This window comes from Miniopterus schreibersii (genome assembly GCF_964146895.1).
Source record: "Miniopterus schreibersii genome assembly, chromosome: 11".
Lineage (NCBI taxonomy): Eukaryota > Metazoa > Chordata > Mammalia > Chiroptera > Miniopteridae > Miniopterus > Miniopterus schreibersii.
Window position 1 is genome coordinate 18,021,133 of NC_138111.1, and position 22,314 is coordinate 18,043,446.

At 41.4% G+C, this 22,314-nt stretch overlaps 1 protein-coding gene across 4 annotated transcripts in view; it reads left to right on the plus strand.

Moving 5' to 3' along the window:
* TMEM245 (transmembrane protein 245) overlaps positions 1-21,580 on the plus strand; it is a 64,823-nt gene extending 43,243 nt beyond the window's left edge. For 2 of the 4 annotated variants that reach the window (XM_081152064.1, XM_081152066.1), the window contains 4 exons: positions 4,050-4,150; positions 5,505-5,679; positions 7,856-8,050; positions 19,703-21,580. In XM_081152064.1, coding sequence (XP_081008190.1) covers positions 4,050-4,150; positions 5,505-5,679; positions 7,856-8,050; positions 19,703-19,748 — 517 coding nt within the window. In that variant the 3' untranslated portion in view covers positions 19,749-21,580. Of the gene's footprint in view, positions 1-4,049; positions 4,151-5,504; positions 5,680-7,855; positions 8,051-8,722; positions 8,897-19,702 lie in introns of those variants that run through there. The other 2 variants (XM_081152065.1, XM_081152067.1) reach the window with 1 other exon arrangement.
* Positions 21,581-22,314: the final 734 nt, after the last annotated feature.

A 22,314-nucleotide genomic window follows, 5' to 3' on the forward strand; every position in this document is an offset into this window, starting at 1 on the left:
TTACTTTGGACTCTTCACCCCCCTTTTCTGTTGCCCCTCTTCCTGAGACGGGGGCTTCCTACTTGTCTGTCGTCGAGGGCCCTGTGTGTTCTGAGCGCAGAGAGCTTCCTGACTGGTTTACCCTCCTCCCCACTCCCGTTTTTACTTCAAATCTCATTCCCTTACAAGCAGGTTATGTGATCAGATCCTGAGTTGTGTGGCTGGTTTTCTCTCATTCAGTTTAGAAAAGTAACAAGAACAATCTTTTGGTCAGAAATGAGAGAGGGGGTAACTGAAGTGAAGCATTAGGAAACCTGTGAAACAGATCTCGTGTCAGCTTAGAGTTTATGAAGAATGAAGACGGGTTATAGAGGTTGAGAAGAATACAATTCTAACTAATCATTTGAAATCAGTTCAGGCCTCTGGTGCAGAGGACTTAGAGATGTAGCTGTGTATATGAGCATGGACACGCACACCTCTGCTTCAGAGCAGTGTCAATACACAATAGCACTTATTAGGGAAAAGCTTAGAAGCAGACAGAGCTGATTGTGTATGAAGCTGGAACTTCTCTTCACAGAGAGAGGTGTAAGCTTAGCTGGGGCCTAACTGGGCTGGATGCACTATGGCTTGCCTTCCAGGAGGGGGAACCCTGCCCAGAACAGTCTGCCTATGGCACAGGGTGGGGAACATCTACATGCCCCTCTAACAGTGGAAGGTCTCTGAGGGAGGGTGTGGCCTGTAGAAAGGGTGAGCCTCCCGCTCTGGCTGGTATCAGTCTCTTCTTCCATTGAGCTCAGTCAGACCTGCCGAGTCAGCATAGCTGAGCTACCGAAGGAGGGAAGGAAAGGAGCCTCTGGAGTCTTCTGAATTTAATTCTTTCTCTTCAAAACCCTGGAGGTGTAGTTAGAGAACAACTGTTAATGTTTGAGAATCACTGAAGGGAGAGGTCCTGAGGACTGAGCACAGGTACTATTCAAAACAGAGGACTGAAGTAGAGGGTGGAGGAACACTATGTTACATACATATTTGACTGGTGAACTCGATGTAGGTTTTCTGTAAATTTTACAGTAGGTGCCTGATACATGGCTGTGAGCATTTACAAAGGGAAGGGTAATGCCCGATGGTACCATGCATTCTCCTAACAGTCATACATAACCACTTTTAGAAAAATACCACAGTCCTAGTTATTGTGAGTTTTCAAGGGATTTGATGAAGGGTATCATAATGTCTGTCTTGATGGCAAGAGGGGAAAATGCTCCCTGAATCTGATTTTCCAAAAAGTGTTGATTAATGGGTTGGTATCAGTGAGAAAATGACTTTTCATCTGTGTGATTGTAAGAATGCTCTTGCATTGATTAAACTAATGCTTTCTGGTAACTCGTTCAAACTGTACATTGTGCATGTCATTAGTTATATGCCACATAACGTTTTGATTATGAGAGTAAATTATTCCTAGCAAATTTTGAATTTTAGATTCCTAAGAGATGAGTGATTGAATACTTGCTATTTTGGGTTATTGCTCATGTAGGCTAATGAGTACTTTTGCAGTTTAAAATAACTGATCCAAAACCTTGTGGTATGCCACTTGAATTTTCAGCATTGTCATACCCTGTACCTCTTTAGCATAAAGCAAAATTACTTCCAAAACCTGGAAGGAGAAAGAGAAACTCTGTGCATTGTTTTTAGCCTTATTATAATGCTAATTGGTAATAATGGCACAATTTTATAACAGCCCCAACTTAATCGAGTGCTTACTATGTACCAGGCACTAAGCTTAGCACTTTAATTGCATTGTTAATCTTCATAATAACACTATGAGGTGACTGCTGTTATTTCTGTTTTACAATCAAGGAAAATGAGACTCAGAATTCATATGGTTTTCAACATCATGCCACAAACAAGTGACAGAACTGGAACTCCAGAGCAGTTGAAGGAGCCAGAGCTGTTCCAGGCCTCATGCCTCCCACTCCTTGTTGTTCCTGAACCCGTCTTGTCAGTTCTCGTTCCTTGGCGCCTCTCATTCGCTTACCTCGTGCCTTTCCAGTCCCCCTCGCTGCCCCTTTACTCCCCCCTGCTGTCTCTCCGTGTCCCGTAGGCGCTTGCCCTTGACCTCCAGGCTCGTCCCTTTTCCAGTCCACCCTCTGCCTTAACGTTTGTGCCAAGCTCTGGGTTACCTGCTGCCCATGTGACTTCACTGATTCCTGTTGGGTCCCCTCCGTCACCCAGGAAAGAGACCTCTGGTCAGAAAGCAAGCCAATCTGTTAAACTGGGAATGTAGTTCAGTTTTAAAAAAAGAAACGTTTGAGATGAGGGCGCGAGCTGTTTCAGGTGAAAAGGAAGGAATGGCCCGCTCAGAAGTGTTGGATTTGTGAGCTAGGTCACTCTGGTGGGCGGCCTCCCAAACCAGGCGCCCATGGTGAGTTGATGAGAGCACCACTGCTGTATCTTCTGTGCTGTGACTCCCAGTTCTCGTAAAATCCTGTGTGGCTTTTCCTAGCGTTTGTCCTCAATCTCTGTGGTACTGGGTCTGTGGTTACTCCCTCCTCAGAGCTGCTTTCTCCCTTTGCCCCCGGGAGTGCTGCGCTCTCATGATTTTCTTCTTACTCCAGAAGGGATTTCATTATTGCTTTGGCTGGTGTATCTTTGCCTGTGGGTCCCTTATGAGAACAGCCCATTGCCCATTGTCTCCAGGCTTTCCCCTGGGGATAGCTTATCCTTCCCTATGTCTAATCCCTTATAGTGCATCTCAGATCTCTCCTCTGTAAAGCCTTGTCTCTTATTTCCAGCTGCCTCACAGTACTTTCATCAGCCTCCTTTCTGTTGCCTGAACTAAACGTTTTCCCTTTTCTTCGTGTCCCCTCCCTTTCTGGGCTTCTCCGTGTCGCCGAGACACTGCCATTCTCCCCCCCTGCCATTTTCCTTTTCCTCTGTCTCCTCTATTCAGTGACTGTTCAGCTCTTTTATGTTTCCTGTGGGCCATCTCCCTTCCTTTCCTTCTTTTTGATAGCACTTTAATCTCTGTCCTTATTGTCAGAAGTCACATGGCACCTTTGAGACATTCTTGACTGAAAGCTGCTGGTCAGGGAGACGAAGAAGGTTTCACGATTTGGGGCACCACTGTCACCAAATCCATGCCTCCAAACCCTATTTAATGGCTGAATCACTAGGTTCCAGAGTATGACGGTGCCCTTAGAGTCAACTTCTTGGGATACTTTGGGAAAGCTTGGTGTTTCCTTTTGTGTGTTCAGTGCCACCTTTGCTGCCACAGCCTTTGCTTTTTCCATCGCAGCTAGCTTTTCTCTCTTATGAGTATGTGAGCGCCTCTCCTGTGCCCTCCAGAATCCTGATTTTTATAACCTTGTGATACCTTGTGATAACTTGAGGTTTGCTGCCTTCGTGCTCTCTCTGAGCAGTGTCTTATTTCTCCTCCTGACACAGTACTATTTTAATAATTTTCCAGTTGCAAAGCACAAATGAAGTGCCTAAGATTGCAGATTTTTATGGCGTTCATTCCTTTAATCACCGAGCATGTGTGTCTGTTTTTACCCCTCTTGTATTTTCGTTTCTGATTTTATGTTGGAGTTAACACGTTCATTTGTTTTTTTCATAAATTCACTCCCAATGACCTGCATTCTTTGATAGTTAGCATTTGTGGAAGTTACTTTGTAGGCTTGGTTGACTAGTTGAAGAAATGTGGGGAAATTTTGTTAACAGGAGAAGACAGAGTGATAAGTACCAGTTATGTTATCCCTCACTGGCTCTTCCCAAAGGGGAGGGCTGGCCACAGCCTGGGTCTTAGAGTTTAACCGTATCCTCAGAGATATGATATTCACACTTAACTTTCTTTTCATCTGTTTTGGTGGTAAAAGTTCTCTAGAAGTGAAAGTTGATTAATTATTTCAGTGACGAGGTTATTTAAAGGTGTTTTATTCAACTTACTTTTTCCATTGGAAATTTTGAAGCCATTATCAGATTTGTAATGAAGTAGCCAGAAGCCTAGAGATAGTGATTTTTCTGAATCACAGTGCACGGTGTTTACTTACTTTCCCTTCTATCTTTGGGCATTCTAGAGGGGTGTTTGATGCTTCCCTCAAAATGGCTGGCTTCTATGGATTGTACACTTGGCTGACTCATACTATATTTGGCATCAATATTGTCTTCATACCATCAGGTAACAACTGTGTCATAACTTCCACTGTCTTCTATTTAATGAAAGTTAAGCCATTTTACATACATTGGGAAATGCTATCTTCCCCAAATTTAAAATGCTAAATTTTAAGATCTAATCTAGTCCAAATTAGGAGCAGAAGTATAATTTGTAATGTTTGTTTATTGCTGTATCCCCAGTAGCTAGAACAATACCCAGCACATAGAAAGCACTGCATAATATTTGTTGGATGAATGGATGTCCTATCACTAAGCACAACACCTAGTAGCACAGAATTGGCATTCAATAAACGTTTGAATCCAACTGTTTGTCAGGGAACAATAGTTGGTCAAGTAGCTTTGTCCCATGAAGGAGACTGTCCCATGGGCAAGATGAATGCTTCTGAGGGCCTATCAACTGTCCCCACACCTCTTGAGGTCTGTTCTGATAATACCCGCATTCCATAAGCCCCAGGATGGCTTATTCACCATTTTTACTTTTCCTCTGAGTTATCTCTGCTCCTCTCCTTCCACTCTTTCTGCCTGTTTCTGTGGCTGCTTGTCTTCCTAAATATCTCTGCCTTCCACATTTACCTCTACCACCATTTTTCCCTCTTTGGTCTGTGCTCCCTTCCTTCTTTACATTCCTAGGCTCATTCAAGTTGTTTCCTACTTTGTTGTCCACGAAGCCACCTCTGACATGCGAGCACCTTGAGAAGCACAGGGAGGTTGTTTTGTGACAGCCCTGTGAGGCAGGCAGGGTAGGTGATGGTTGTATAGATGAGAAACCAACGTTTTAAGGTCACAGACCTGGTGAATGGTTAGGACCAGAATGGAATCCATGTCTGCTTGACTCTTAGCCAGGAGAGCCCAGATCTCTGTCAAATGCTTTAACGTTCTAGAAGGGGAGAAGCTTGAGTAAGGTCTTTCGGCAAGCTGGGTTTTTTGTTATTTTTAAATTACATTTCATTTTTTCTTAGAAAGAATTACAGGAAAAGATATATACTCATATCTGAGCTGTAGGAAACTAATTTCTGATTTGGCTTTGGACTCAGTACAAATTTTGACCAATGTTCTATAGTTACATTATAGGACTGTATATTAACTAACCAACAAAAGTTTAGTTGCTGAAGAATAGATTCATAAAGTAGACACACGCTTTAGAAAGATTTTCAATATCACGTTTTAAGATATTGGACCTTCATTTGACTAGCAAAGCCAGTTAATCAAGGGCATAACATTCCCTGAAAATGTGAGTTGGTATTTAACTTGTTTTGGTGGAAATTTTTAAGTAGGAGGAGCTAGTGCTTAGGTTCTGCTGTTTTGTTACTGTTTTGGTGGTGACGTTCAGTTGTATTTCTTAATTAATCTTTTACTAGCTTTAGCAGCAATCCTTGGAGCAGTGCCATTTCTGGGGACGTACTGGGCAGCAGTACCTGCAGTTCTAGACCTGTGGCTCACACAAGGCTTAGGATGCAAAGCCGTTTTACTGTTGGTTTTTCATCTCCTGCCAACATACTTTGTAGACACTGCCATCTATTCTGATATCTCAGGGTAAGTATCCATAGAACTTCCAGTGAATCATGTCCAGGGATTTTTAAAGGAGAGTGTTTTTTTTTTCAGAGATGGGAAAAAGGATAGGTGGTAGGAGTTTTCAGTGAAGTAGCCTTCTGTGATCCCACTGATATAATAAAAATTTAATTTACTATAATTAATATTGTTTGCAAGGTGTTTTGGTACTATATAAGTATAATTTATAATATATGAGACCCTGGGTTAAAACAAAATTGTGAATAATCATGATTTAGTGACATTTCACCTAGGAAAGAAATATTACTAGATGTATGTAAAATATTCAAAGTAACTAGTTGGCGATTATTTTCAGAATCTTTTTGCTTTTAGAGAAAAACATTATTAGCTTGTATGTCTGGCGGTTTCCATGTAAAACCAAATCTCATCAAGCTAATATCTGACAAACAGAGCTCTTTTACTTAAGATATTACATAGTTTGGTTCCTCGATGAGTACAGGTTAAATTTAAGGCAGAAGCCAAACTTTGGCCATATAATAACAACAGCAAGGTTTTGATACTTCTTTTAGAAATTGCAATAAATAAATCAAGCCAGTTCTCACTTACTTACACATATTCAGATTCACATGCTTATTAAAATCTAGGACGTAACCAGATGTTGAATTTTGATCAGCTGATTCTCAAATTCAGGATATGACCTATTGAAGTTGTCATAATAGTGAATGTATAAGTTTTCTTTCAGTAAATCCATCACAATAAGGGTAGATGGAGTCCAAATTTATAGAAAGAGTACACTTAAATTATATAAGGACAAATTATATGCCACATGTTTTTTCTCTGGTAAGTTAAAGTAGAAAACAAATGATGCAGAACTAACTACTCTGAAGTCCCAGAGGTCAGGAGCAACAAGAAACTCCATAAGCCTTATAGGAGCTCTTATGCCTAAAACTTGAGGGAGAAGATCAAAGATAAGAGAACATCAGAGTGTGGTTTCCTAGTGCTTAACAGTTGAAATTTAAACAGTAGGAATAGGTACACAGTTTATAGCTAAGTGCTTTCATTTTTTTAAATTTGACTGCACATTTTATATTAAGGTAAAATTTAAGATTTATATGCAATTTTTTTCTTAATAATAAAATAATACCTTATTTAACCAGCATCATTAGAACATGAAAGTTTTTGCATAAATTGTTTCATTTTTTAATAAATTAAGCTTTTTCTTTTTTTTTAAAGCTCTCGACATTTTTTAAGCAGTAAGCATTTTTGACAGAAACTTTATTTAAATGTATCATTTATTGACATAGCACACATGGGGCACTGTCCTGTATCCATTTTTGGAATAAGGAAGACAAATAAATTATGAATATAATGTACTGGTTTTCTGAAGACTGGCTTACCTTAAATGTTACTTATTGAACTATAATATAATATAAAACATCCTTAAGGGTATATAGTTATTTCCCCCTCACTAAATTGTTGTAGTCATGTGTTTTTAAAAACTAGAAACAAATAGAACATACCTTTTTTTCCAGTTCCCCTTAGGTCAGTGGCCCTTGTTATCATTATCATTGTGGTGCTATAATCTATCTTATTTCTTTCCAGTTATGTAAGTGATACTGTGATAAGATGGAGGGCAATTATGACTCCTGTGAAATAAAAATCTTGGGTTTTGTGGTAGATATTTTCCTCATGAAGCCTTTTATCACTACCTACTTTAAAAATTATATTTTGGGGGATTGCCGGAAGTCTAACCTGTGAGTAACAGGGATGCTATTGTATTGTCATCTTTTAAAAAGCATAATTAATTAATTATATGTGAAATTGGGCTCACTTAATTATTCTTGATGGTGGTAAACCTAACAGGTGACTGATATAATTAATCCTAAATTGATATTAATCCACTTCAGGCAGCCACGTAATGGGTGCAAGGTACCTGTTAACATTACTGACATCACTCCTTCAGTTGCTGAATCTATATAAAAGGCAAATGTCAGACATGCTATGCAGGCAAGAAAATTCTTGCATCTCAATATATAATGTTCAGTTATCTACATTGAGATAATCTGAAGGGAGCTGATAATCTAGTCAAAAGCCTGGTGTATTGGAGAATGAACATTGTGTTAGAGAATGTATTTCAGATTTACCCCAGGGTTTGTGTTTGCTAAAAGTCATGAGCTAATCTGTGTGTTCTTTATTCCAGAGGTGGCCATCCTTACTTGACAGGCTTGGCTGTGGCTGGTGGAGCATACTACCTGGGCCTGGAAGGAGCAATCATTGGGCCCATACTTCTCTGCATACTTGTGGTCGCTTCCAACATCTATAGTGCCATGCTAGTGAGTCCCACGAATTCAGTGCCCATGGCCAACCAGACCCCATGGCCTGCTCAGAATCAGCGGTGAGTTAAAGCAGAGTGATCTCTGCCTTCTTGACATGAGTGGTCTATCAAAATACAGGTGTTGCCCGGCTGGGCATGGCTCAGAGGTTGAGTGTCGACCTAGGATCCAGGTGATCGGGGTTCGATTCCCAGTCAGGGCACATGCCCGGGTTGCGGGCTAGGCAGCCAATCAGCGACTCTCTCATCATTGATGTTTCTATCTCTCTCTCTCCCTTCCTCTCTCTGAAATCAATAAAGATATATTAAAAAAATAAAAAATAAATAAATAAATAAAATGTCTTTGGAAAAAAAAAAATACAGGTGTTTCAGCACCTACACTCTGCTAAAGATTGTAGTAGACACTGGGTAAAGAGAAATCATTGGGTTTTGTATACCAGGAACATTTGAAAACTAAGTTGGGTCAGAATTGTTAATGTCATGAATGACCAAAAATAAATGAAAAATATAGACTGTTTTGAAACATGGTATACCAGATTAGAGACTCAAAACATAGGATCATCAAATGCAATATATGAATATGTGATAGGAAAGCATGCATGGGGGGTCAACTTGGGGGGCCATGCATGTCTGAAGAGGCTTTTCCTGAAGTCATAATTGATAGCTTGTGTGAGTAGAGAATTCTGTGTTTAAAATTTTTTCACTTTAGGTTTTTATTTCTTCATTGTCTTCTAGCTCCCACAGTTGTTAAAAGTCTGAAGCCATTCTGATTCCTGATTCTTTGTAATTTAACTGTTTGAAAACCCACGGGACCTTCTTCTTTTGTTATTTTATCTATTTTTTGTTGTTCTGCTTGGCACTTTTATGCAGTGCCTTTGTGACCATTAAAACTGGGAATTTATGTTCTGCAGTTCTGAACTTGTTCTTGAATTATTTCATTGATGATTTTTGTTTTCCCCCTATCAAAGACTTCTTTTATTTTAATTCTGACTCTCATACATTGGTCATGTCATTTTCTTTGCTCTTCTTCTATGTCTATCTTTTTAGCCCCATTTTCTGGGTGATTTCTCCTACTTTATCTTCTAAAACCTCCATAGAGGTTTCCATATCTGCTGTCATATTTTTTTCAGTCTGGTTTATTGAGGTATTATTTATATAAGTAAAGTTTACCTACTTTAGTATACAAGTCTATATCAGTTTTCTATAATCCATAGCAAATTACCACTTAGTGGCTTAAAGCAATATGCATTTATTTTATTAATCTCCATGGGTCAGGAGTCCAGGCACAATTCAGCTGGGTCTTCTGCTCTGGATCTGACAAGGCCGTGGTCAAGGTATCAGCTGAAGCGGGGGATTTTATGTGTGGATTGGGGTCCTCTCCCAAGCTTGCATATTATTGGCAGAATTCATTTCCTTGCAGTTGTACAACTGAGGCTTGTAGCTCCTGGAGGCCATCGTAGGCTCTTCATACACATCTGTTTGCTTCTTTAAGGCCAGCTGGCGAGTATTTTTCTGACTTCTCTCTGCTAAAACTCTTTATTAAACGGCTCACCTTATTAAGCCTGGCCCACCCAGCATACTTTAATCATATCTGTAAAATCCCTTCATTTTTATAATATTAACACAACATAATCATGATTTCAGAGATCAGATATTTTTGGCTCATGTTAAGAGTGAGACACTCAGGGGCTGTAGATGAGTTATGTGTGTTACCACAATATAATCTGGCAGGCTCATTGTCTTGTGAAACTTTCGATGTCAGTGCTTTTTGGTTCCCCTTTTGGGCTAACAAATTCCTCAGAGAAAGATCTTCTAATCTCCTGCCTAGAGGTTGATGGTGTGGTTGCCAACATTCTGGAAGCGGAGATGGGGAAAGGGACTGGACAGTGTTCAAAACATAAACATTCACTAAATTACCCACTGTCAGTATGTATTCCCAACCCCATCTCTGCCTGGTATTCCCTAGTCCAGAGACTTTTTTTTTACCTTCTCCAGTGGGGAAAGAACTCTAGTTTTCTGCCAATGATAGGAGCAGTTGCTTGGCTGGAGGGAGGGAGGTGAGGATATTGGAGCCATGGCTCTTACTGCTTTATAAGCAGATTTTAAAGTGATCCTTTTGCGTTTAGCCCCACCTTCAACCACACTTCCTGAGTTACTTGTTGTCACCAATTCCTAAGCCTCACCAGGGATTTTGCTGAATAAATCAGGTTATTTCTTGGCTTTTTCCACTACTAGCTTAGGATTCTGCCTTTTAGGGTACACTGGGACATTGCAGTTGTCCATCTACTTTCCACCTTCTAAAAGTTTGTTGCTCTTACCTCTTATCTTCTCTTGTGTTTTCCTTTTCTTAGGTAGATTTATACCTTTTTAAAAATTCGTTTAATGGCATTCTAATGGGTTTTCGAGAGGGTCTGAAAGAAGTATGTGTTCAGTACACCCCTCTTTAGTGGAAAGTCTAAATGACATATTAAATAGTAATAAACACAACCACTGGTGACATTTATTGGGAATGTGTGCCAAGCTCTGTGATAAAACTTTACACGCATTATCTTATTTTACTTAATCTGTCCAGTATTTTCATGAGATTAGAAACAGTTGTTTTCCATGTATTTTTTTAAAAATGTTTTCATTGATTTTTTTAGAGAGAGGAAGAGGGAGAGAAAGAGAGAAACACTGATGTGAGAGAGAAGTATTGATCATCTGCCTCCTGCACGCCCCCTTCTGGGGTCTACCCCACAAACCTGGCATGTGCCCTGATGGGGAATCTAACAGGTGACCTTTTGGTGCATGGGATGACCCTCAACCAACTGTGCCAAACCAGCCACGGTGTTTTCCATGTTTTATAGATGAAGAAATGAAGGCTTAGAGAGGATAATTTTCTGGTAGTCACATAGCCTGAAAAACAGGTGAGCTGGTCTGGCGTGTTTCAGCTAAAGATCTTTCTTTTCCGTCATGAACCATCTCTTCCCTTCCACAAGAAAAAACATTCTTCTCTCCTTCCTTCATCAGTAAACGTTACCCTCCATTTACATGTGCCATGTGTAGTAATCCTTATTACTTCCCATCTTCTCATTCACCATCTTCACCTCAAATCTGCCCTTGCCTCTGTCTCAGTGCCACCCCCTGGTCTAAGCCAGGCCCACCTACTAGGTTTCTCACCTGGACTGCCCTGGTCATCTTAGTCTCCTACCTACTCTCTGAACCTCCACTCTTTCTGTTCTCCAGTCCACCCTCCATACCGCTGATGTGTTCTTTTCAAACTAGAGTTGTTATTGGCGAGGTGCCCTCTGTATCCCCACCTGTTGCTGGTGGAAGTGGAGTTCCTAGGTTGCCATGGGGAAGAGAATTTACTGAGGCCCCCACCGGAGAATGGGTGATATTTATTTGTGTGGAATTAAACCCCTGGGTTTCTAAGGTCCCATTTCCCTCCATCCCGCCCTGGAAAAAGTTTAATTTTGTTTTCAGCAAGGCTAAGATTAAATCCACTACCCAGAGTTTCTGCTTCATATCAAAGCACAGTCCAGTCTAGCATCTGGCTAGCTTAGCTTGTGTTCCCAGCTGCATGTGGGATTTGCATGGCCACGGGCCGTGTGGCTGCCAAGGCCACATGGCGAGTTAGCCCCTGGGTGAGTGCAGGTCACGGAGCAAGTGAATGCAAGGGAGCTAGGAGCAGAGCAAGAGAGTGAGAACTGTTTGTCTTGGGGTTATAACCAGAAGCTTAACCAGTTAACCCTTTTGGATTTTATGCAATTGCAGTGGCTCTGCCCCTGTAGCCAGTTATCTTTCCCTAGGCTAGACCGACAGTCAGGCACCTTCCCTGTGTCACCCTGACTTCACTACGCATGCGCCCGTCTCCCCCTTTGGTCCCTTTCCCCCAGGATCTGCAGGGAATGGACCGGTGGCTCCCAGGGGAGCGTGAAGTTGCAGCTTCCTGGTGAAGCTGCCCAGGTGACCATATATATGATGTCTGGCCTCCCCTTTGCTATTATTAACTAACTAGTTACGATGGTAACAGAGGTACATACGATTGTGATACTTTTACCAAAATGGCCTCCCATTGGTTTTAGGAGGATGATGAAAATCCTTGACATGGCTAATAAGGCCCTACATGATCTGACCTCTGCCTGTCTCACTAAAGCTGAAACATTTTCCCCATGCTTTCTGAGCTGCAGCCATACTGGCTTCCCATCAGGCCTCAGATACCCCAGGATCCACTCAAACTCTGTGCCTTTATACATGCTGCTTTCTCTATTTGGGCAGACTCTTCCCCTCCACCCAGTTCTCCTTGCATAATTAACTCTTAGTCAGTCTTTAGATCTCAACTCAAATGTCAGTTCATCAGAGAAGCCTTCCCTACTCCTAAGATTAGGTTACATCTTTCCTGCTAGTTTAATGCTCTTACAGATAGCACCTTTTAGATTTCCTTTATAATACAATTTTCATTTATACTCTTGATTACACATCTGTCTTTTCTTTTCCCACTTGACTGGTTGCTGTTACTGCAGAGGCCATGTCAACTTTAGTTACTGATGTATCCACAGCACCTGTAAACAGTGTTTTGTATCTGGAATATGTTCAATTCCTAGTTGAAGGAACGAATGGGCTGTGAGGGAATAGTCTCTGCAGAGGCATGAGCTATGGTTCGGCTTATCTTGGGAACTCTGATGTTGTTACAGTGTGATAATACAGGGTGGTTGGTTGCGTTTCATTAGGCAGACTTACCTTCTGATTGCAGATGCAGGCACTGGTGGCTGGAAAGACCCATTTGCAAGACTGTTTCTGTGTATTACCATCTACAGATAAGCTATCCACCTAAGGAAAGATGGAGGAGGGAGAGCCCCCATCCATATTGGTGAATGCAGTATTTGATGGTGGTGAACGTCGTGGGCACAACACGTCGTTTGGCTCCCCACAATTTTGGGCTGATTCAGTAATCAGAACCTATCATCAGAACCTATCACTTTCGCTTTTCTCTGTTAACATTGGGGCTGTTTGAAGAGTGAGGAAGGACAAAAACACTCCTGCAGTTATGCGACTTAGAGTACTTGCTTGATATTTGGACAGGGTGGTCAGACTTGATTTGATGTACTTACTTCACACCTACCAAAAACTGAGCAGCAACCTGAATATCAAAGTTCAGAAAAACCTGTGAGGAGGAAGTAGGAGAATATCCAGGAACTCCTCCAGGAACGCTGTTCTCTGCATTAGTTTTCTTTTGCCCTCTTTCACAACCTGACACCCCCAAAGGTGACCATCAAATGTGGTCCTTTAGAAACTCAGCTTTATCTTTCTCTAGAGAACAGTTAGAAACTCATTGCTGTTTCAAAAAGCTCTTTTTCTTTTCTGTCTTTGCAAAATGAGATACAGAGTAGTTCTCCAGAAACATTAGCAACCCTGCAGACCTTTACATTCACCCTCAGAGTTTCAGCAGGGAGTGTCCTTCCCATCAACCCAGTTTGGAACAATGAGGGGAAAAGAGAGAAATCTGGAGTTGGGAAGGGAGCTGCTGGACTCGCCCTCTGTTGACCGTTGCCTCACCTTTGACTCTGTCACTTCCAGATTTCCCGAATCTGTTCGCTCCTGTGTTCCCAGTGGAGTGCCCCAGTGCTAGGATCACTTCAGTGGCCTCTCTGGCCCCTGCCTCTCTAGTCCGGCTCCCTCCAGTCTGCTCTTCATGATGCAGTTGACGCAGACAAAAGCTTTGCCCGTCCGAAGTATGCCTCTTGGGATATTGATTTTAAGCTGGTTATTAAGAAACAAAAGACTCAGAAAGAACGTTGGCCTTTCCCCCTTACCTGCCTAAAGGAATTCAGATAGAAAAACCTGCTTAAGGGAAAGGAACATCCCCTTAGCCTTTTCCTATGAAGTAAGTGCGCAGACTGGGAGAAGCCCAGCACAGCCTGTTTGCTGAGCTGCCTTCTGTGTCCACTGTCGCCGGGGGCCCGGCAGGAATTTGTTTACCACAGGTTTGCTCTTTCTCGCTACTTGCCTACTTTTCCTTTGAAACCCCAAACCCCTGTCTCCCCGGCCTTTGTCCAGACTGGCTTATGCACCTCAGTGCCCAGTGTGTCTTTGGGTCTCATGTCTTATGATACCCCAAAAGTACATCTGTAATAAATTTTGGACATCTCTCCTGCTCATCTTTCTCATGTTAACTTGATTGTTAGTGCAGCTAGGAGAATTCAGAAGGCAGCAGTGTTGCCGGTGGAAAAGGGCCCTTCCTGGCGTCACGGGAAAGCGTTCGGGGCGCGCCCGGGCGGGAGCGCCTGTCTCTGCTCGGCTGGTTCGGTGTCTTGGACTCGGGCAGGACCCGGCGCACTTTCAAAATGACCAATCAACTCCCCAGCCTTTCCTGCGCGGCATTGGGCCCTCCCCCGAACCAATCCATTTCCTAGACCTTCTGCGGTTCTGTGTCCCTTATCCAATCCTATCCTTTTCCCAGGCTAGGCTCCGCCCCCTATGGACACCATCTTGGTGTCTACTGCGCATGCCTCGAAGTGGAAGCGCCTCCCCCGTGCGTGCGGGCTGCTGGGCAAGGGCCCAGCGGAGGGCTTTCTCCTGCTGGTCTTGTTCCTCGCGTGGTAATGACCAGCGAGGATCCTTCGGACCGTCCTGCCTGCCTGGGGTTAGGATGCAGAGGTTCCCTGGGAGCCTGTGAGTACTGCAGGCCCTAGTGAAGCAGGCTTGTTATCCCAGTCAGCTCCCCAGTTTATTATGCTTAATAATGTCTGTTCCCTTTGCTCCCTTTCTTTATTAATATCTAGCTACCTACGCTAACATGGGGAAAGTTATTTTTGCACCCCCACACAGCCTCTGTGTTTTTTTGAAGCATAAATGTTTTGTGCCTCCATACTTAAAATTCCTGCAGTGGCTTTACATGGCCTTCAAGATAAACTTTCCATGCCTTCCGTCTGCCTGCCTCTGCAGACTCATGTTTCTGCTGCCTGCCTTTGTGTTTTATTTTCTAGCCATATTGAACTTTAGTTCCCTGAAGTCAGTATCATCTTTGCACATTTCCCCCTCTGTAAAGAATACCACCCCCTTTCTAGCCAAATCCAGCCTCATGGTCTATACTTAAGTACTTTTCCTGTGAAAAGCATTGCTGGAACTCTGTAGACTAGGAAGGATGTCCCTGCTGTGTGTCCCCATAACATGTACTTCTCCTATTTGAACTTAATATTATATAAGTGTGTGTTTCATTAATTATCTTTCTCACTAGTTGGTAGCTGTCTGAAGGTAGAAACTATGTCTGACTTGTTTGCCACTCTTTTACCATTCCTAGCATGGTGTTTGGCACATAGAAAGAGCTCAGTGAAAATCTGATGAATTAATAGGTTAGTGAAACCAAGAGAAGATTTGATAAAAAGATTATTGCAATATAAACTTGAGGTTGATAAAAACAGATGGAACATAGTAAACCCAGCCTTAGAAATTTACTCCATATTTGTTGGAAGGGAAGGGATGTGCATAATAGTGATGACATGATATAAGAGTGATCGCAGGTTTTGTACCTGTGTGCTGGTGAGGGTTTAAGAAATACACACTTAGCTATGCCCAGCCAACGGAAGTTAAATTCATCATCACTTAAAGCTTTTTATTTTTAAACATTCATTCAAAGTTTATTCCACATCTCTGGGAGACCAAGAGTCAATAGCTCTTGAGTTGTTAAATCAGAAAAGATTTAAAGATTTACAGAAATGAATTTTTTAAAAATTGCATTGAAACTTTAGGGGAGCAGATCTCCGAACATTTTCAATGAGCAAAGTACTGTGAATGAGAAACCACATTGCACAATCCCCTTTGCTATTAAAGGAACTAAAATGCTAGCAGCTGTCCTCTGTCCCCTGGTCACATGTGGTCCCATTCTGCATTGCTTTTTCTGCCACTGTGGTTCTTAGGAGCATAATAATCCTCATGGTTTGGGACGGAAGACTGTAATTTGGTAGTTTAGATAAGACATTTACCATTTTTAGAAATCCTGTCAGTGTAGTCTTTATTTCTTTTTTTCTTCATAATCTAGAGAGTTGCAGTTTTATGAGCTCTGTTAATTAGTTAGCTCTGTGCCTCTTGATGAGGCCAGAAAGAAATCAGAGAAAGACAAATACTTTTGATTTTGCTTACATGTGGAATCTAAAAAATAATTAAACCACCCAGCTGGAGTGGCTCAGTTGGTTGAGCGTCGTCCTGCACAGCAAAGAGTTGCCAGTTCAGTTTCCGGGCACATACAGTACCTGGGTTGCAGTTTGATCCCTGGTTGGGGCAGGTACAGAAGGCAGCTGATTAGTGTTTCTCACAGGGATGTTTCCCTCCCTTTCTTCCTCTCTCCCTCTCCCTCCCTCTCCCTTCCTCTCCCTCTTTCTCTCTAAGCATGTCCTCAGGTGAGGATTAAGGAAAAAAAAAGTCTTAAAAAAATAAATAAACCAAGCTTATAGAAACAGAACAGATTGGTGGCTGCAAGGGGAGAGGAGTGGGCAGATGGGTTTGAATGAACTGTTTTTGTTTTGTATTTTTAGTTTAAATAAATTCAGTTAAAATTTTTTTTTTAAAGAAATGATTTCTGCACCTCTAGGTTATGGGGCTTGTTTTCCAGGAGATAATTGGAAGTTGGTTTAAGGTCAGTGTTACGTCTAGAGGATTTTACACACACACCACCATCACCACCCAGATACGCTGTTGAGATGGAAAACTCTTAGTGACTGTTTTCTCGGCTTGCTTAATTTTGTTTTCTTTCTTCTGAGTCCATTTGGAGGCTTTCTTGGCCTGGAGGCAGAATTGAATAGTAGGTATGAATTTCAAGGTTACAGCTAAGCTTACTTGTCAACAGAAGGCAGTCACCAGGCCAACCACAGCCTTAATCTTATTTCATGCATCTTTGCCCTGAGGCATAACTTTTCATTCATAGTTTGACTCGTTAGAGATTCACACTTGCAGGTATCGTAGAAATTTGAACAGATGTCAAAGGATGAATTTAGAAACCTGTGGGGTGTTGGAAATATTTTGCAGATTGGCCAGGTTTTGGTTATTGGTCATAAAGCTTTTCTAGGACTTCCCAGAATTGAGTGCTGCCTGAGATTCTTGTCATCTGAGACAGTTGGTAGTCAGCTTTGCCTCTATACAGATGTTAAAATACAAATTTTGGTGAGACTATAAAAAATTGGTATAGAAATAAGTAGATATCTAGAGCAATGGTTCAGCGAGGGGGAGTGATTTTGCTCCTCTCAAGGGATATTTGGTGATGTCTGGAGATATTTTGATTGTCACAACTTTAGTGGGTAAAGGCAGGGATGCTGCTAAACATAGTGCACGAAAATGTCAATAGTGATGCTATTGAGAATATCTGATTGACAGTTAGAAATTAATACGTATAAAGTGTGTGTGTATAAATCGTAGTTTGGGGGACTTTTTCTCAGAGTATAAAATCATTTAAGGAAACAGTTCATTTTGATTCCTATCACTATGGTGGTTTTGGCCATGTCACACATAAACCCTTTCAAAGCCACTGGAGCCATGGCCGGGAAGCTCTGACCTCTTCCTCAGAGTTGTTCCTTTGGAAGTAGAGCTGTGCTAGTTGGAAGCGTGCTTCAGAGGCTTAGAGCACCCACCATCCATTGAAAGAGCCTTGAGATAGTTGAGCACCCTTGATGTAATCTCTTTTCTGTAACATTTTACCTGTGCCCTGCTTGATATTGAAGTACTCCTGGCATTGTACAAAAGGGTTAGTCTTTAATTTACCTGTGCCTTCTCTAGCTAACCCTCCTAAATATTTATATGAACTGAAAATAGGGAAGACAAAAGATGTAAGAGGTGGCATGGGTGTGGAATTGCACCTGAAATTCAGAATTATTTGCTTTGCGGATTTTTCAGTGATTTGTACCTAATGACAACTTCAAAAAATTTTTTATTTTATTAAAATTTTTTTTTAACTCTTACCCCAGGATATTTTTTTCCATTGCTTTTCAGAGCGAGTGGAAGGTCGGTGGGGAGAGAGAGTAACAACAATGTGAATGAGACATTGATTGGTTGCCCCCTCACACATGCCTGAGAGGCTGGGGATTGAGCCTGCAACCGAGGTACCTGCCCTTGGCCGGAATCGAATCTGGTACCCTTTTAGTCCGAGGGCGGATGCTCTAACCACTGAGCCAAATCAGCTAGGGCCCTAATGACAGCTTTCTGTCATCTTTTGTTTCCACAACTGTGAGTGGTTCCCTGAAATTTTGGAACACTTTTCTTAGATTCTATTTTAGGTCTATTTCTAATGAAATAGTGAAGTAATCTTTTTAATAGTTGCTTATAGGTATGAAAATAAAATGGGCTTTTTTTGGTAAATAATCTAAGAAGGAACAATATGGTGTAGTGATGTGACTACAAATTAGTATAACTTATAGACTTTAAAATTGTTTTGAAAACAAGCTTTTTGAGCTCAGATGTTTTTCTGTGTTCCTAATTGGTGATATTGCTGCAAAGGAGCCAGGAAACTTTTGTCTAAAAGGATGGTAATGAACTTCTGCGTCAGACTTGTACCCTTTAAGATAGATTTGGCGTCGTATAACCCAAAATGAACAAACTCAAAAAACCCACCATCAGTAGAACTCAAAGGACTTAAATAAGCTAGAAGTTGATTTCTCTCTCGTGTGAAAGCAGTCCAGAGGTAGGCAGTCCAGGGCTGGAATAACTTCCACAAACGTCCATGCCGAGCCTCCCCTCTTCTTGATGTTCTGCCAGCCTTGGTGTGAGGTCTCTTCACCTAACATGGGTGCTGGAGCTGATGTTCACTGATAAACCCTGACCTGGCCAGGTGGCTGCCAGCACTGATGCAGACCTGACTGGGTGACATGATCCCAGCCTGGGCATATAAATTATGTAGTAAAGGCAAACTGGCTACTACAGTCCCGAGGCAGGCTCCTCATAAATGCAGCACACCACTTCAATGCAGCCCAGATGTGACCTGCCAGTTAGTAATGTTCACTCAGCTTGCCTATGTGGGTCAGACCGTTCAGTACAGGTAGTTTGATGAAAAGGCCTAACCCCATTTCTCCTGCCCTGAACCACGTCCCTCAGAGCTTGGACTCTGCTGGGTCAGGTTTCCTGTCTTGTAATAAAACTTCCTCACTTAGCTTTTGATCTTTGATCTTCTAGTGTTTTTCTCTAACAGCACTGTGTATACTTTGCAGCCAGCAAGAAGGGGGGAAGGGAAGAAGATCCCCTTTCTCTTTTAAGGACACTGCTCAGAAGTTGTGCTACACTCACACTTACATTTCATTGGCTAGAACTTAGTCACATGATTCTTCATTTCAAGGGAAATAGTCTTTTGTGTGGGAGACAGTGAACTCAGCAAATAAAATTTTAACAAACAAAAAAACAACCCCAAAACTGGAGTTCTTGTTACTAAAGAATGAGAGACAACTAGCAAACTTCGAAATAATACTCAAAATATTAACTGTGAAAATATTAAGAAAAATGACTATATAACCTCATCAAGGCTCTCAGATTATAAAAATAATGTATTATTCTATGGCAGTTAATTAGTGGTAAGATGCTGTTTTTCCTTTCTTTTTTACATTTCACATGTGAAATTCAACCACGTACATATTGGCAGGGAACTCATATTCTCAATATATCACAGTACATTTATAAATCTTAGTTTCTCTGTGGTTTTCTTCCTCCCACCTCCCTCATTTCCAAAAGCAAAACGAATTTTATTTTTTCTTCTTATAGGACTTTCCGTGACATTTCTGAAGATCTGAAATCTTCAGTAGATTGACATGGCTTCCACTTCAGTGGGTATCTAGGAAGTTCAGCCTTGACCGTGAGTTCAGCTCAGCTGTGGCCTCCTGTCCTTTTGCTGTGCCTAGCAAGCAGAGCCTAGGGAAAGAAGCAGAAGTCTCCTGGCCCTCCATACAGAATGCGTGGACAAGTGCGAACTTGCTGTGGCTGCTTGGCATTTTAAAGCACAGCTTTAGAGCTCCGAAATGTGTGGTTTGCTCACCTAACTGTTGCTCAGATGGCTTGAAAAGTTTCATTTTATACACTGGTACCATGGCTTGAAAATTTCCCCCTTTGCTTATCTATATTATTATAATATGTATTTATAAAGTTATTTTTGAGAGCCCTAAACTAAGTGCATATGATGTAATTTTTCTCCTGTTTTAAGAAATCTGTTCATAAACTTTTCTACGACAGTCACTTTTCAATGCAAAGGGCTTTCACTCTTGAGTACGTAGTTGTTTGGGTAGGAAGAAGGTGCATTCTACCCTCTTCCCACCATGTATGGTCCTCTCTAAGAAAGAACCAATCTTCCCTCTAGGGCGGGTGGCTCATTTCAAGTTCAGTTAGTTGTGTGTTGTAACCATAGGAGAGACAGACAGACTGAAAACCTTTCTCCCCTGCCTTCTGCATCCCCCATTACAATGTTGCCAAATTTCTAAAACTTGGCAGACTGACCACATTGAAGTGAAATAAGTGTAAGCTGCTATTAATGGTAACAATATGATAGAATTCATGTTGTGATTTTTTTTCTTTCCAAATGTTTTAAGTGAAAATCTCAGGTGCAGCAGTACTCTGACTTGTTAAATGTATCCCTGGTTCACCATTTGGAATTCTGCCACTTAGTTACTTATGAATTTTATATATATATAGTATTTCCCCATCACTTAGCACAGTGCCTTGCACATAAGACTCTAGATGAATGCTTGTTGAATTACATCTTGACTTTTAAAATTCGTCAGATATCATAGTAACCAGCATAGTGCTTTACATTTTATAAAGTCTCTATGCGTATAATTATTTCACAACAACTTCACGTAACTTTTCATACAACTTTGTGCTGTTTTATAACAGTTTCACACAGATGGGGAAGCTAAGGTTCAGAAGAGTGACCAACTCGAAGTCATCAAGTTTAGTAAGATTTGACCTCAAGTCTGACTCCATAAGCCTGTGAACTCTCCTATCCTGTAGTGTTTCTCCCACTATCTTATAGTTTTCTCAGTGCTGTGAGATAGAATAGGTGTCCTTGGACTTGTCCTACAGTTAATGACAGGGCTGGGACCAGAACCCAACTCTTAGCTTTGTGCCCTTTCCACTGTATAAAACAATCCTCAGGCTTTTTCTCTGCCCCTAGGGTGATATGGAGGAGAAAGAGCTCTTAAGTGTCAGAGATCACCTTTTTGGAAAACACTTAAAAGTAGAAATCATTTTTTCTAAAACACCTTCTCACTAAGACGCATAGTGATAATTAGCTTAAATATATCCTGATATTAAGAAAAACTCCATCTAGAAGAGAGGCTACCCTGAGGTCTTTATATAGTAGACTATGTGCAGATCTCTTATTTTTTTACTATGAATCCTTCCTTCAACAATAATAATATGATATAATACCAAGTGTTACATTTGGCCACTAAATAACTCATTATTTTCTTTAGTTGTTTAATCAGTTATTCAGTAAAACATTTGCAGAGAGTTTGCCAAACTTGAGGTTTCATGCCAGGTGCTGTACAGGGTGCTGTGGGGGATAACTCATAAGAGGGTCTCCTCTCATGTTAAATCTTAGCCAGATCATATGTATTGCTAAAATAAAAATTTTTCATTAAAGGGATTAAAAAAGAAATCAGGTTTGTTTTTGTTAATAGTACACTGGTAAGTTTATAGCTGTAATTAGCACATATTCACAAGAGGTAGGTATTATACACAATGAGTTAGGGTGCATATACAGATTATGTTCTTTCAAAGTGCTTTTAGCTGTACAAAGTGATAGTGCAAAAAACTAAACTTGAGCTAATGTGTGGCTGTAGCTGGTCATAATTATTCATAGGAATACCGGGTTGTTAGAGGGGGAACTCCGAGCTCTAAGAGAATAGGTTTGAACTGCGAAAATGATGTAGTATCACCCTGCAGTGTCAGGAACAGAGGTGCCTCACAGTGCTACACGGTCCTGATCAGGAAACTTGAAGTGGCCCAGAGCTGCAGCAACTGCCTCGGGATTGGGAAGGCTGACCGGCTAGGGGAGGCCTTCCTGGAACCTTCGAAAACAGAAGCATGCCCCTCATAGAAAGAATGAGGCTGTGCAGGACTTTCACAGGGCAAGGAGATCAGGTGGTATGAAAAGGCAGGAGTCTCGAGCTCAAGTCTCAAAGATGACCAGCCCTCAGATCCCCAGTTAGGATCTGACCCAGAAAAGAGAAAACACATTGATAACTAGAAGTAGTTTCATTTGAAACGGAGAACAGAGTTCCTATCGCAATGTCTTCCATTTTACAGCTTGATTTAAGATTAAAGTTCACATTCCCCGTTCAGTTGCAAACACAGACGTGCCCCTCTCTTCCTCAGAACGG